Source organism: Rhineura floridana, chromosome 4 (genome assembly GCF_030035675.1).
Source record: "Rhineura floridana isolate rRhiFlo1 chromosome 4, rRhiFlo1.hap2, whole genome shotgun sequence".
Taxonomy (NCBI): Eukaryota; Metazoa; Chordata; class Lepidosauria; order Squamata; family Rhineuridae; genus Rhineura; species Rhineura floridana.
The window spans coordinates 134,168,353-134,184,447 of record NC_084483.1 but is presented as its reverse complement, the minus strand read 5'-3'; the positions used below and the strand labels follow the sequence as shown (position 1 = coordinate 134,184,447).

General features: G+C 43.6%; 1 protein-coding gene across 1 annotated transcript in view; it reads right to left on the bottom strand.

Moving 5' to 3' along the window:
• DISC1 (DISC1 scaffold protein) overlaps nucleotides 1–16,095 on the bottom strand; it is a 289,457-nt gene that overhangs the window by 58,507 nt on the left and 214,855 nt on the right. The window contains 1 exon segment of the mRNA XM_061624495.1: nucleotides 4,297–4,357. Within this exon segment, the coding sequence (XP_061480479.1) occupies nucleotides 4,297–4,357 (61 nt within the window).

Below are 16,095 nucleotides of genomic sequence, written 5' to 3'. Positions count from 1 at the left end.
TGTGTCAGATGTGTCAGATGTATGTTGTAGAAACTGATAATTGCCATGAGCGCTTTTGATCAGTTATGGTTAGAGAGGCAGGGGACGTGAATAACATCCACATATGCCAGATTACCTTGAAGTGTGGGTTGAATTTGATGCATGAAAGGGTTTCTGGACCATTATGCACCCAACAGATGCCATCCTCAAGATTTGTAAATGAATGAAAAGTGCTAAATTTATTTTTAAAAGGGAAATATGTACTGTATATAATCAGAGTTTTCAACAGTGGTGCCATCCTGGCCATGATCACTCATACAGGTGCTTAAAATAAACAGTTAAGCCTGTTGATTATTCAGGGGTTTTATATTCTCTAAGAATAATCACATTTGAGGGAGAGACACCAAGAATTTTACACATATAGCAGACAATAAAACTGGGGGAGGGGGGGAGTCCAGAGACTTTTAAAACAGTGTAAAAGAAAAATAAAGAAAATAAATAAATAAATAACCCTTTTAACAAAATGAAAAGATCTTAATTCTTTTGAGATTTTTATTTGATTTTCCTTTCTTATCATAGATGTGTGAAAGAATTAAATGCTCATGAATCTACTGTATATGAATTAAATCCATGAAACTTTTAGTATCAGAATATTTGGATTTTAGATAGATTGTATATATCCAAATGTTGCACTTGAAAGGAACCCACACACACACACACACTGTTTATGATATTAGGTACAATGAATCCAGAGATTCTATCTATTATACAATTAGATTTTGCAAACAATGGTGGAAACTTCACATCATCTTACATTCTAATTCCAATTAAACACTCGAAGTGTTGTTGCCTATGTAGTCAACAAGACAATAGCCACATATAAAAGATAACCCTAAGGTTTGCAGAAGCACTATTTTGCGTGTAGAAAAATCTGGGGGGGGGGAGAAATCCCCCAAACAACCCAATGAGAACAGAATAGTTAATAGACACAGAGATATAAAAGAGACACGTAGATATAAAAGCACAAAACCATTCACTTGTGTTCTCATCAGTAGGCACCTGGCTCTTCACTCACCCTGGCCAGTACCATGCCTGAGAAGGGAGAAAAAGGCTTCCCTCTCCAGACTCATACTCTTGCAATGTTTTGTTGTTGGACCAACTAAATTCCAGTGTTCAAGAGGAAAGTGCTGGTCCTTATGTAGCCAAAAGAGCACAACCCACATGTAAGAAAGAGGGAGGTATCAACAGATTCGGGATAACCCCAAGGTGTGGATAAGTACAAATATATATATATAGGAGAAAAAAACCCTGAAGGGGAAACCCCTCAAAACAAGCCCAATGTCAACTAAGTGCTCTCAGTGGCTGCACAACGCTGATTGCTAGGAGAAAAAAATGGTAATCGATAACTGGAATTATGAGCATAAGTCAATAAGTAAATGAAAACCATTTAAAAACAACAGAATAAAATATCATGCTACTTAGTTACCATGCTACTTAAGGGTCGGGTAGGGAACCTGTGGCCCTCCAGATGTTGCTGAACTACAACTCCTGTCATCCCTGACTATCAGCCATGCTGGCTGGAGCTGACAGGAGTTCATCCAATAACATCTGGAGGGTCACACGTTCTCTGTCCTTGCAGTAGAGAAACCAGAAATAATTTGATCTCCCCCAGAACATGTGAGGACTTCTACATTTACTATTAAAGACACATGTTTCATTACAGAGCCCAAGCCTTTCAAAACTATAAACTGTATCATCTGTGGAATTTTTAAAATTGTAAATACTTAAGATTATCCTGTTATAGAAGCAACACAACACCAAGTGATAAGCCTTTTAAGAGGCAAACAAGCCTTGAGGGAAACACCAGAGCTCTTCAAAGCTAGAAGATTAAACATTAATCTCAGCAGCAGCTCAGAGGGGAAAAACCCAAAGTGTTCTGAATAAGGATTAAAGTAACAATAATATTGTTTTCTTGCTTTCTATTTTTAGAGCTGAAATATAAAGATGAGAATTCTTCATGATCTCCATAGTTCTTCAGAATCAAATGGGCAATGATATGATACAACCAAGGTTTGTAGCCCCAAATAAGGTAACCCCAAAGTTTGCAGAAGCCATTGAGCCATGGCACAATATACAAATGAGCCATGGTAAAATATGCCAAGTGCAAGATCAGTGGGAACTAGATATGAAACATTTTTCAATACCCCATGTTATGTGGAGATTTTAGGGCCATATTCTTTCACAAGGAGTAAAACAGACATCTTCAAACTTTCTGTTAGTATGGCATAGGAAAGAGAGTCCTTCCATATCAAGCCTGACACTGTCCCCAAAAGGGTAAGAGCAGCAGCAGATGGCCTGGCCAAAGCCCAACAGGCCTACTAGTCTATAAAGCGACAGGCAGGAGCACTATTTAAATGGACAGGCCTTAGTAGTGCCAGGAAAGCTAAATACTCATATAGAGTTGTGCCATAATTTGAGCCAAAAGATTCTCCCCATGCCTATGCCTTTTCTTAACGAGCAAAATGACACTCAACTTGACAAGGATACTTTGGTGTGATGTAAAATGGAGATTAACCAATTCCAGAACCCAGTACCTGGAACGGATGAAGCCCAATGGAAGCACTGCTAATTCTATTTCCTCAATGCTGTGAATGAGAATAATTTCTACATAGCTTTCTCCCTGTTACTCACCTTGATACAAAAGCATCTGATTTTACATCTCTGGTTATGTGTGGGAAATGCCTTGCAATGCTGTAGCTGCATTCCTCTTGTGTGTTTTTTAAATTAATTTTTATTGAATATTTTCAAAATTACAAAACCATTGGTACAATGTATAGACAGAATGATGTACATCTGAAATAGCAGAAAACATCTCCCCATTCCTTTCGCGACATAGTCAACATTTCTGAAAAATTCAAACAATCTTTAAGCTTTCCCAAGGTAAATTCATGTAAAGTGGAAACTGATAATAGGCCAACAAAAGGAAAAAGTAGAAAAGTAGAGAGCAAGACCTGGTTAGTCCAAAGTATTCTTTAAGATCCAAAAGGGAATGGCAAGCTCATAACATGTCCAGACTCATAGCAGGCTACAACTTTAGGTGCATAGTCCACACAATTCCTACTTCACAGAAAAAGTAGGTGTATGATTAGGAAGGGGGCTGTGATTACCTTATAACCCTGCCAAATCCCTCCACAGAGATTTACTACTTCACACTTTTGGGAACACTACCTTGAAAAATCTTAAGATTTCTGACCATTCAAAACATTTTTTTAATGTTTGTCAGGAAGGGACCAGTAACAAAAGCAATTTACTATAACAAGGCATGTTATACCAAAGCTTTCAAGAGCCTTATAGGTCCAAACCTGTCCTGCCCGAAGTCGAAGGACTCAGTCTCAGACGTGTCTGTGGTTTTTTCTCTTTTCATTAAAGTTATAGATACATCAAAAGCAGTGCACCTCATTAACCTAACTATGCTTTCTAGGAACTTTTGCCCTGAACTAACACTGACTAAACATGTCTCCATGGCTCTAAGGCAGTGGTTCTCAAACTTTTTTGGTTCACGGCGCACTGTAAAACATATAAACATTTTCTGGCACACTTCATGTACAAAATTAAAATATATTAATATATTTTAAACTATGAATAAAAACAAATCTCTATACAAATGGGTTTCTACTCATTTTAAAAATATGCTTTCATAATATTCGTGGCACACCTAGTCACCTCTTGCGGCGCACCAGTGTGCTGCGGTGCACCGTTTGAGAATCACTGCTCTAAGGTGTTGACTCAGCAACTGGGTTCCCCCTCTGAGTCCCCTTAAGTAGGCTTGGATCTCGCGCACACGTCCAGGCTCCTCCTCAGCTTGGACTTCCCAACTCAAACACCTCCGAGCACAGGGCGAAGGTGGTTTGGTCTTAGCTTCTGTCTCTGACAGAGGGGGGCTGCTAGCTGCCAGTCTGGGTGGAGAAAGCTGGGCAGCGCTCAGCTGGGAAACTTCTGACATGCAAGGTTGAATCTCTGGCAGCGGTGGTGCTTCCACAGTGGGGTCAGGAACTAAAGGGGCTGAGCTGTCTAAGATGGGGGCTGGGGCACCCTGTGAGTCCATCCAGCTATCTGCCTCCTCCCCAGGTTCCCGTCCAAGTCCTCATCCTCTGTTTCAACCTCGTCTATCCGCCCCCTCCCTGCTTGGCTCACAACAAAACCAGTCCCTTGAATCATATCCAGAAAAAAAATGTAGATAGCACCAACACTAGAGATCTTAGAGAAGGTAACAGATTAAAAATGATACATTCTCTAAACATTGTAAAAATCCTTTACCTTTGCAGTTTTTCCTCCAGCACTTCCATGTAGTTGAGAATATTTTCTTTCAACTTCTTCTCTATAAGACAAAAACAAAGTTCATTTATAAAAGACAGGACTTGCAAAAATTATTTTAAAGAGAGAATTTTGCTTATTTTTGCATCATAGAAAATCAAAAGTTTAATTGGGCTTTCTCCCTTTTGGGTTTCAGATGAAAACTATAAATTTAAAGTTAAATGTATTTTATTTAATAAAACTCAGCTTCATAAAATAAATAAGTAACCAGCTGCTGAACAACACAGGTGAAACAGAAGTGAAAGGAGAAAATATATGTTGTTCAGAGAGGGGGGGAGAGAGAGGGGGAGGGAGGGAGGAGGTACTCAAGTCAAGATCTTCACTTTTGACGACTTGTCATCCCTGGTTGGTCATGTGGTATGACTGCAATCCTATGCATACTTACAAGTTGGAATTAGGCTCCATTAAACTCAGTGGAGCTTACTTCTGACTCCACTGGCTCAACTTGCAAAACACATTGAGCTTTAGCATTTAATTAGAAATCCAAAAACATTTGCAAATAAGTGTTGTCGTTTAAACTGCTAATTCACTAATAGGCGAAAAACCTTGCGGTTTAACAACGTACCTATAGCCAACAGGTATTTCTATCAAACTTTACAAAGCAGGGAAATTGGGCAGCTATAGTGAATGCCCCAGGGGAGCAGGAGACCTGACCTCGTCTCTGAGATATTAGACTGCCCTACAAATTGGTCAAAATGCAAACACCATTTGGGTTGGTCTTTCACAGTCCAATCCACTTGCTGTGTAGCTTGGAAGAATTTGGTAACATGTGCCTCTGAGCATATGGTGAGTGGTGGTAATACCTGCCATCTCCAAAGACGGAGAATTACATTTTTGTATGTTTGTTGGTCAGGGCCGGTTGCAAGGGGCAGCCAGGTGGGGCACTGGCCCGATGGCCCCTGAGACTACAGGAGCCCCTGGGGGGCCCTCTGCTCCCCTTCCACGATTCACGGCAGGATCGCTGCTGCGGATCGCAGGGCGAGAGCGTTGGAGCTCCGCCATTCCCTTCCTTAACTTACCTTGTTCTGCGGTTGCGCACGCAGCGGTGCCCTTAAGAAGGATGGCGGCTGAGGTTTTCCTAAGAGGCTGAAGCCTCTGCCGCCATCTTGGCTGATGGCACGCATGCGTGCTATGTGCTTGCATCCCTGCCATGAACCAAGATGGCAGCAGAGGCTTCAGCTCCTTAGCGAAACCTCAGCCGCCATCTTTCTTAAGGGCACCACTGCGTGTGCAACCGCAGAACAAGGTAAGTTAAGGAAGGGAATGGCGAAGTCCCAAAGCTCTCGCCGTGTACGAGTCGCGGAAGGGGAGCACTGGGGCCTGAGGCAGGCTTTTGCCCAAGGGTTCCAGTGTGTCTGGGGCTGGCCCTGGGAGTGCACATGAGTGTATGTGTGTGTGCACACGTGCATGCCAGGGCCCAGGGCAAGCTGGTGCCCCCCGGCATGTCTGGGGCCAGCCCTGTTGTTGGTGTTCTTATTTTGCTTCATTCCTGTATTACTATTGTTTCTACAGAGAATCTAATCTAGAAAATGTTATTTCTCTCATTATTCATCCTAGAAATCTGTATCAAATTTATTTTTATTAATTTCAAAGCCTTTTTATTCATCAGTGTCATATGATGGTGAAGACAGCCTTTTGTGTTTCAAATTGGAGGTTATGTTCTATTTCTATTTTGGGTGCATTAACAGTTGAATCTGAAACTGCAGTTTGATGTAAAATCAGACTGATTACAATATGTTGCTACTTCAGCAATGACTCTAGCTGTTGGAAAAAACAAACTTAGCCTACCCAAGATGCATGTTCTCAGGCTGCTATGTTTAAACCACTTCATTTAAGTCAAGGTGGGCATGGTTAATTAAAAACATAGAGCACACCTAGAATATATTTCACCTCCCACTGTTTTATCTTGTGCAAACTGAGACACTCCTGATGTCCACTGGAGACTATTCTGCAGAATAGTCAGTGCCATTATTCCACAATTAATTTTGGACTTTTTTTAGTGTAAAATTTGCAAAGTGTTGCTGTACTTCATATATTCACAGAAATAGAAGCAAAAGAAAATGATTTCCTATAGGAAACTTCACTGAAATTGCAAAGTAAATCAAACATATTCAAAGTAACCATCTGAACTATATCAACTATCTTAATAATGTTGCTTCCTCCCTGCTAAAACAAGATCAGCACAGCACATGTCTTCTTTCTATTATTTGGGCTGATTGCAGGTGTTGCCACCACTCACCATATGCTCAGAGGCACGTTACCAAATTCTTCCAAGCTACACAGCAAGTGGATTGGACTGTGAAAGACCCAAATTGTGTTTGCATTTTGACAAATTTGTATTATTATTATTATTATTATTTATTACATTTGTATACCGCCCCATAGCTGAAGCTCTCTGGGCAGTTTACAACAATTAAAAACATTAAAAACAAATATACAAATTTAAAAACACTTTTTTTAAAAAAAACAGTTTGGGGGAGATTCCTGCCTGGCCAGCTCTGCACCCTGAACACAAGCCCATCTGTCCGTTCAAGAACATGAAGGACAGTGTAGCAGCAAAAGTGGGTCGCTCTCTTCCCTCCACCCTCAAAGGCAGCACTCTTCCTCATCCATTTCAACCAGAGGCTGGTGGTGAGTCTCCCCTTCAGAGCCTTCCTCTGCAGCCACCTCCTGTGGGGCAGCTGCCTGAAGCAGGGCCACTTTGTAGGAGGCTGAAGAGGGGCCAATTCCACAGAGAGAGAGGGAGGCTGTGCAACACCAGGCAGACAAACCGGCTTCCACTGCTGCCATCAAGAAGGAAGGAAGCCAGAGGACCAGTGCTGTGTCCAGGTAACGGTGGGAGAAGCTCCGGGACACCAGGATCACCAGGACGCTGGCAGCAACGCTCAAGAGCCCAGAAGCCACAGCAACAACATTAGCCACGGCGTACTCCGAGGTGATGGTGTGCATGGGCCAGGCCACATGGCGCAGGAGGGAGCCATGGACGATGGCCCCCAGCACCAAGGTCAAGTGGCCCAGGACCACCAGCAAGATGCCACTGCGAGCTAGCTGCTGGGCTCTGCAGCCCGCCTCTGCAGGGAGGGACGGACGGAGAGGCTACTGAGGACTGCAGCGCCATGGGAGGCAAAGAAATCAAGAGGAGGAGGGGCTCCCCAGGGCGGCACTAGACCGAGGCGCGAAGGAGGGCAGGGACTGAAGAGGCTTGGGAATCCCCACACACAGTAGCTGCCCTTCCTCGCCCTGTGACCTCTCGGAGCTCGGAGTTGCTCTTTGGGGCCCCATCGATTTGTAGGGCAGTCTAATATCTCAGAGAGGAGGTCAGGTCTCCTGCTCCCCTGAGGCATTCACTATAGCTGCCCAATTTCCCTGCTTTGTAAAGTTTGATAGAAATATCTGTGGGCTATAGGTACATTCTTAAACTGCAAGGGTTTTTTTTGCCTGTTAGTGAATTTCCCTGCTTTTTAATCCGGGAGGTAAGAAATGGGATCCTGTGCAAGCTTGCTGAGAATGGATTGATCATTTGCATGCTTATTGAGTTCAGTGGGATTTACTCCCCTGCAATCATGCTTAGGATAGGTGAAACTGACCACAGGGGATGGAGAAGGGAGGAGACAGATGGGATCAGGCAGGAGGGGAGGGAGAGGAGGTTTGATCATTTGCATGTTTATTGAGTTCAGTGGGATTTACTCCCGTGCAATCATGCTTAGGATAGGTAAAACTGATCGGGGGGGAGGGAGGGATGGCTGGAGTGGGCAGGGAAGGACGAAGGAGGGGGAAGCGAGAGGAGGGGGAAGGAGAGGAAAGCCAGTTCTGATCATTTGCATGCTTATTGAGTTCAATGGGATTACTCCTATGTAATCATGGTTAGAAGAGGTAAAACTAACCATGGGGGAGGAGCAGAGGGAGGGAAGAGGGGAGCAGAAGGAGGGGGGTGGGGAAGGAGGGGATTGGAGGGAGAGGGGGGAAGGAAGGGGCAGGGGAGGGCAGTTTTGATAATTTGCATACTTATTGAGTTCAATGGTACTTACTCCCGTGCAATCATGCTTAAGACAGGTAAAACTGACCATGGGGAGGAGGAGGAGGGGAGGGGAAAGGAGGGGATTGGAGGGGGAGGGGATTGGAGGGGAAGGGGCAAGGGGAAGGAGATAGGAAGGAGAAGGGAGGGTGGGTTTGATCAGTTGCATACTTTTTGAGTTCAGTGGGATTTATTTCTGTGCAATCATGTGTGAAAATAGAAATGGACTGCCTTCAAGTCGATCCTGACTTATGATGACCCTATGAATAGGGTTTTCTTTGAGGGGATACACACGTTACTCTGTACCCAGGCAGAAGCCCGCTGTACCTGGGTACAGCTGCTCTTGAGAAAGAGTCTACACGTGGCGATTTGGAAAATCACCACATGTACTGTTACCCTGAAAAAAGACATCTTTTGTTCACGTGTTGATTCTCCCTGCATGCTGTCCACGTGGAGCTAATCGTGAGCAATTAGTTTTTCTCCCCAGGACAGTCTGAGGCTTTGTCCTAGGAGCAGCAGCAGGAGCTGCTGCCAATCAGGAATAAGCTCAAGGAAACATCAATTGCTGGAGCCATGGGAAAGAGAAATAAGGCTAAAATGGAGGCAAGGGCAAGAACGAGGGAAAGGAGACCAGCCTGAAGCAAGGAATGAGCTTGAGGGAAGGAAAGAGGCAAAAAACGGGGGGGGGGGAAGAGCTTTGAAGGACTCACTGCAATTTTTTAAAAGTCTACTCAGAAGTAAGTCCCATTGAGTTCAGTGCTCCTCTGTGCTGGCAATTATTGAGTTTGAGGGAAGGAAGGAGAAAAAATTGGGAGAAAGGGAAAGCTTTGGAGAATTCATATTTGAATTGTAAAAATATCTACTCAGAAGTAAATCCCCCTGAGTTCAGTGGGGCTTACTCCCAGGCAAGTGGAGTGGAGCTTCTTTGTGCTAGCAATGAGCTTGAGGGAAGGAAGGAGGAAAAATGTCTACTCAGAAGTAAATCCCCCAGAATTCAGTGGGGCTTACTCCCAGGTAAGTGGAGTGGAGCTTCTGTGTGCTAGCAATGAGCTTGAAGGGAGGAAAGGAGGAAAAATGTCTACTTGGAAGTGAATCACACTGAGTTCAGTGGGGCTTACTCCCAGGTAAATGGAGTGCCTAAAAATGCGAGAGAGACTTGTCAGCAAACTAGGGCTAGGAGTGAACTGTTTAAATTGTTGATTTTTTTAAAAAGAGTTTGTTTTACAAATTTAAATGGAGTTAAAGCCTCTTTGTGGGCTCAGACAAGTGAATGCTATTTTGGGAGAAGGGCAGAAGAAAGCAGTAATCAAAAAGTTAGTGAAGAGAGAGAAGGGGGAAAGATTCTGAGGGCTCACACTGTAATTCTAAAAATATCTACTCAAAAGTAAGTCTCACTTAATTCAATGGGGCTTACTCACAGGTAAGTGGAGTTAGGATTGCCTAGAAAAGCACAAGTTCTGTTAGAGAAGCTAGAGCTAGGCAAGGAGTTCTCAAAGAACTCAGAGGTGAAATTGCTGATCTGCTAACTAAAATATGTAACTTGTCCCTTGGGTCCTCCTCCATGCCTGAGGACTGGAAAGTGGCAAATGTAATTCCAATCTTCAAAAAGGGATCCAGAGGGGATCCTGGAAATTACAGGCCAGTTAGCTTAACTTCTGTCCCTGGAAAACTGGTAGAAAGTATGATTAAAGCTAGATTAACTAAGCACATAGAAGAACAAGCCTTGCTGAAGCAGAGCCAGCATGGCTTCTGCAAGGGAAAGTCCTGTCTCAGTAACCTATTAGAATTCTTTGAGAGTGTCAACAAGCATATAGATAGAGGTGATCCAGTGGACATAGTGTACTTAGACTTTCAAAAAGCGTTTGACAAGGTACCTCACCAAAGGCTTCTGAGGAAGCTTAGCAGTCATGGAATAAGAGGAGAGGTCCTCTTGTGGATAAGGAATTGGTTAAGAAGCAGAAAGCAGAGAGTAGGAATAAACGGACAGTTCTCCCAATGGAGGGCTGTAGAAAGTGGAGTCCCTCAAGGATCGGTATTGGGACCTGTACTTTTCAACTTGTTCATTAATGACCTAGAATTAGGAGTGAGCAGTGAAGTGGCCAAGTTTGCTGACGACACTAAATTGTTCAGGGTTGTTAAAACAAAAAGGGATTGCGAAGAGCTCCAAAAAGACCTCTCCAAACTGAGTGAATGGGTGGAAAAATGGCAAATGCAATTCAATATAAACAAGTGTAAAATTAGGCATATTGGAGCAAAAAATCTTAATTTCACATATACGCTCATGGGGTCTGAACTGGCGGTGACCGACCAGGAGAGAGACCTCGGGGTTGTAGTGGACAGCACGATGAAAATGTCGACCCAGTGTGCGGCAGCTGTGAAAAAGGCAAATTCCATGCTAGCGATAATTAGGAAAGGTATTGAAAATAAAACAGCCGATATCATAATGCCGTTGTATAAATCTATGGTGCAGCCGCATTTGGAATACTGTGTACAGTTCTGGTCGCCTCATCTCAAAAAGGATATTATAGAGTTGGAAAAGGTTCAGAAGAGGGCAACCAGAATGATCAAGGGGATGGAGCGACTCCCTTACGAGGAAAGGTTGCAGCATTTGGGGCTTTTTAGTTTAGAGAAAAGGCGGGTCAGAGGAGACATGATAGAAGTGTATAAAATTATGCATGGCATTGAGAAAGTGGATAGAGAAAAGTTCTTCTCCCTCTCTCATAATACTAGAACTCGTGGACATTCAAAGAAGCTGAATGTTGGAAGATTCAGGACAGACAAAAGGAAGTACTTCTTTACTCAGCGCATAGTTGAACTATGGAATTTGCTCCCACAAGATGCAGTAATGGCCACCAGCTTGGATGGCTTTAAAAGAAGATTAGACAAATTCATGGAGGACAGGGCTATCAATGGCTACTAGCCATGATGGCTGTGCTCTGCCACCCTAGTCAGAGGCAGCATGCTTCTGAAAACCAGTTGCCAGAAGCCTCAGGAGGGGAGAGTGTTCTTGCACTCGGGTCCTGCTTGCAGGCTTCCCCCAGGCACCTGGTTGGCCACTGTGAGAACAGGATGCTGGACTAGATGGGCCACTGGCCTGATCCAGCAGGCTCTTCTTATGTTCTTATGTTCTTAAGGACTGTTTACATTGTTAATTTTTACAAAATTAAGTTTGATTACATTCATAGTACAATCCTAACTCCAAGCCTACTTTAAAGTAAATCCCATTCAGTTTGCTGGGACTTAGTCTCAGGTAAGAAGGGTTAGGATTCCAGCCCCTTAAAAGAAACAGTTGGGGGGGCAGAGAAAGAGAGGGGAGTTTGCCTATGTGTCTGCTCATAGTACAGTCCTAATCATGTTTACTCAGAAGTGAGTCCCACTGAGCTCAGTGGAACTTACTCCCAGGTAATTGGAGTTGGGATAGGATTGCAGCATCATTTTGAGGGGAGTGTAGGAAGAGATGAAAGAACAGCAGGTAATGAAAAGAGAAAAGGTGGGGGGATGGACCCTAAGACTCTGAAGCAGAACTTGTGTAGCCCCTGTGGGTTCAGATAAGTGAAACTTATCTTGAGAGAAGGTGGGAGAATGTACCACTAATCTAGTAAAGGGAATGGGGAGAAAGATTTAGGAATCTGAACTTACAGTGCAGTCCTAACCATGTTTATTCAGAAGTAAGTTCCACTGAGTTTATTACAGCTTACTCCTGAAGTGAAAGTGAACATAGAATTACAGCCTTTAAGTTCTAAATTCAATCCTTTCCTTTAAATACTAGGTGATGTATCAATAAATATTATAAAATTTATAATGTCTGTTAAATGTTCTATGTGTCATCATGTGACTCTTACTGTTTCTTGTTACTAGCAGTACACCTACTCTTCAGGACAGTGCCACAAATAGATTCCAAAAAGTCTGCTTTAAACTTGCTCCAACCCCCCTGTGTCATGTAATAAACAATAGCTACAGTCACAACTGCAATAATAAAATAACTTAATGGCTAAGTAACGCATTGCTCAGAAATGATAGTTATCAATAAATAATAGAAACTTTGGGTAATAGTTATCCCTTGTATCTTAACAACATAATCCCAAGCATGCTTATCAAAAGTAACTTCCACAGTTCAATGGAGCTTACTCTCAAGTAATTGTGCATAGGATTGTAGCCTTAATCTTATTTAATGCGTTATTTCCTTTACGTCTCAACTTTCCTGCAAAGAGCTCAGTGTGGCATATGTAGTCCTGCACCTCCCCAATATATCCTCAGAATAGCCCTATGAGGTAGTTTAGGCTGAGAAGGTGACTAGCCCAAATGTTACCCAGTGAGTTTCATGGCTGAATGAGGATTTGAAGCCAGGTCTCCCAGGCCCTAGCCCAGTACTCTTATCACTACACCACACTGGCTTTTGCAGAACCTGTACACTACAGTACCTCTATAAATCCAATATAAATTACCCACTATACTTTTCTTCCTTGGTCTGTTAAAACCTATTGAAATCAACTGTAATGTAAATTCTGTTGTGTGCTTTATATTTTCTCCTAAAGGTCAAGAGAGAGAAATATAGCCAGGACTCTTCCAATAATTTGATGACATAGGTCAGCAGTGATACATGGGGGGGGGCAGAATGGCAGTGGCACAGAGATGGCAAGGTTGGAGTTATTTTGGTGGAATGCAGCACAAGCCTGCAGGTATGTGCCCACCTGCTGCAGGATGGTGGTACCACCAGCCCTGAACTTGCAGGCACCTTGCCCCATCCCCATTCAGTGAGTGGAATCCTGCTATTACTGAGAGAGCACTGCTGTTGCAGAGTCTGGGATCTACCCTGTGTTTTACTAGAACCCCAAGAGCCACCAACTACAGCCAGCTGCAAAAGACATGCATCTAATATGAAAGAACATGGCGTCTCTGAGAAGTTGCTGAGCACAGGGTTATCAGAACTGAGACAAGCTCGCAGTCTTTCTACACACAGATCTATTCCTTCTTTCCACAAGTATTCTTAATTTCAGTTGTCAAATTTCCAAATGGGTGTGTGTCCTTTTGTTGCTATTGTTAAACAACTGGAAGCCAGAAGCACTTGCCAATTGACTACAAATCTCCCAAGGATCTACCAACAGATTATAGTCTATCTTCTGGCCATCCCTGCACTAAATCATTTGTATGGGCACAGGCCTACCTTGCAGGGTTGTTGTAGCATGGTTCAAATGAGTGCTTGCAAGAATGAAACTACAATAGCAAAGGTAAGGCTCTTCAAAACATTGCCAAAGAAGGCATTCTCAAAAAAGCAATGTCACCTTTCTACTGTGTACCCAGAAACTGGGGGGGGGGAATTGAGGACTTGCTCATCTCTGTGCAGCTCTTACCTTCTGTGTCAAGTGTCATGAATCAAAATTAGACACACCTGATGGTCAAACACATGATAATGTCTGCCCCCATTCTTCTGCTGTCAGAAGTAGCTGCATCACATGGTTTTGTGGTAACACAAACCTGCCTTGTAGGGTTGTAATGTTTAATTTATTTATTTATTATTTGATTTATATCCTGCCCTTCCAGCAGGAGCCCAGGATGGCAAATACTCTAGATCAGGATGGTTAGACTTCATGGTTAGACTAGATCAGGATCTAATACTCTAGATCAGGATGGTTAGACTTCAGGTTTTTGGTATTATTATTATTATTATTATTAAAAACCCAAAATCCACCAACCAAATTATTATTATTATTATTATTAAAAAAACCAAAATCCACCAACCAAAGCAAGCCACAAAATATATACACTTAGAGTAAATTCTTAGCTCAGGAATTTGTTTTGAGTCCCAAAATTGAACTGAGCTCACAGTATTTCCACACAAAAATCCACTCCTGATTACCCCCCATTTTCTTCTTTTCAGCAGTATAATGGTGGGGTGGTCATTTTCTTGTTTTCATTATGAATCAGGAGTCTGAAATCCTCATTGATCTTCTGCGAGTCATCCTGAGATACACCAATACATTATTTATTTATTTATTTAATTCGACTTTTATACCGCCCATAGCAAAGCTCTCTGGGCGGTGTACATCAAATAAAAACACTTCACATATAATTTAAAAACCAACTGGTCATCAAGTTACAAAAGGATGTATCATATCACTGTCTGTTAAAACATCAAATACAAATACTAAAATATTAATATATTGAGTGTTAAAAATATTGAACATTAAAACATTAAAATGCCTGGGTAAAGAGGAAGGTTTTCACCTGGCGCCGAAAGGATAGTAATGTAGACGCCAGGCGAACCTCGTCAGGAAGGGTGTTCCATAGTTCGGGGGCCACCACCGAGAAGGCCCTCTTTCTTGTAGTTGCCTTCCGGGCGTCTCTGTGAGTAGGCACCCAGAGGAGGGCCTTCGATGTTGAGCGCAGTGTACGGGTAGGTTCATATCGGGAGAGACGTTTCATCAGGTATTGCGGGCCCGTGCCGTGTAAGGCTTTATAGGTTAAAACCAGCACCTTGAATTGGGCCCGGAAACATATAGGCAGCCAGTGCAAGTGGGCCAGAATCAGTGTTATATGCTCCGACCGCTTGATTCCAGTTATTAATCTGGCCGCTGCATTCTTGACGAGCTGCAGCTTCCGAACCGTCTTCAAGGGCAGCCCCACGTATAGTGCATTGCAGTAGTCCAATTTCGAGGTTACCAGAGCATGAACAACTGAAGTAAGATGTTCCCTGTCCAGATATGGGCGTAGCTGGGCCACCAGCCTAAGTTGGTAAAAAGCACTCTGTGCCACCGAGGCCACCTGCGCCTCAAGTGACAAGGACGGGTCCAAAAGGACTCCCAAGCTGCGCATTTGATCCTTCAGGGGGAGTGTAACCTCATCCAGAACAGGTCGAACATCCATCTGGTCAGGGGATCCATTTACTAACAGCATCTCAGTCTTGTCTGGATTGAGTTTCAATTTGTTCGCTCTCATCCAGTCCATTATCGCAGTCAGGCAGCGGTTTAGCACCTTGACAGCCTCACCTGAGGAAGATGAAAAGGAGAAGTAGAGCTGCGTATCATCAGCATACTGATGAGAACGCACTCCAAAACTCCTAATGACCGCACCCAACGGCTTCATATAGATGTTAAAGAGCATGGGGGACAGAACTGATCCCTGCGGAACTCCATATTGAAGCGCCCAGGGCATCGAGTAGTGCTCCCCAAGCACCACTTTCTGGAGACGGCCTGCAAGATAGGAGCGGAACCACCGCCAAGCAGTACCTCCAACTCCCAAATCCGCAAGCCTCCCCAGAAGGATGCCATGGTCGATGGTATCAAAAGCCGCTGAGAGATCAAGGAGAATCAACAGAGTTACACTCCCTCTGTCTTTCTCCCGACAAAGGTCATCATACAGGGTGACCAAGGCCTTCTCTGTGCCAAAACCGGGCCTGAAACCTGATTGAAATGGATCCAGATAATCGGTCTCATCCAAGAGAGCCGGGAGTTGGGATGCAACCACCCTCTCCAGAACCTTACCCAGAAATGGCACATTAGCTACCAGCCTGTAGTTATTCAGATTTTCTGGGTCCAGGGAAGATTTCTTCAGAAGTGGTCTCACCACCGCCGCCTTAAGGCAGTTCGGGACCACTCCCTCACATAGTGAGGCATTAATCACCTCCTTGGCCCAGCCGGCAGTGCCATCCCTGCTAGCTTTTATTAACCAAGAGGGGCAAGGATCTAGCACAGAAGTGGTTGCACGCACCTGTCCAAGCACCTTGTGCA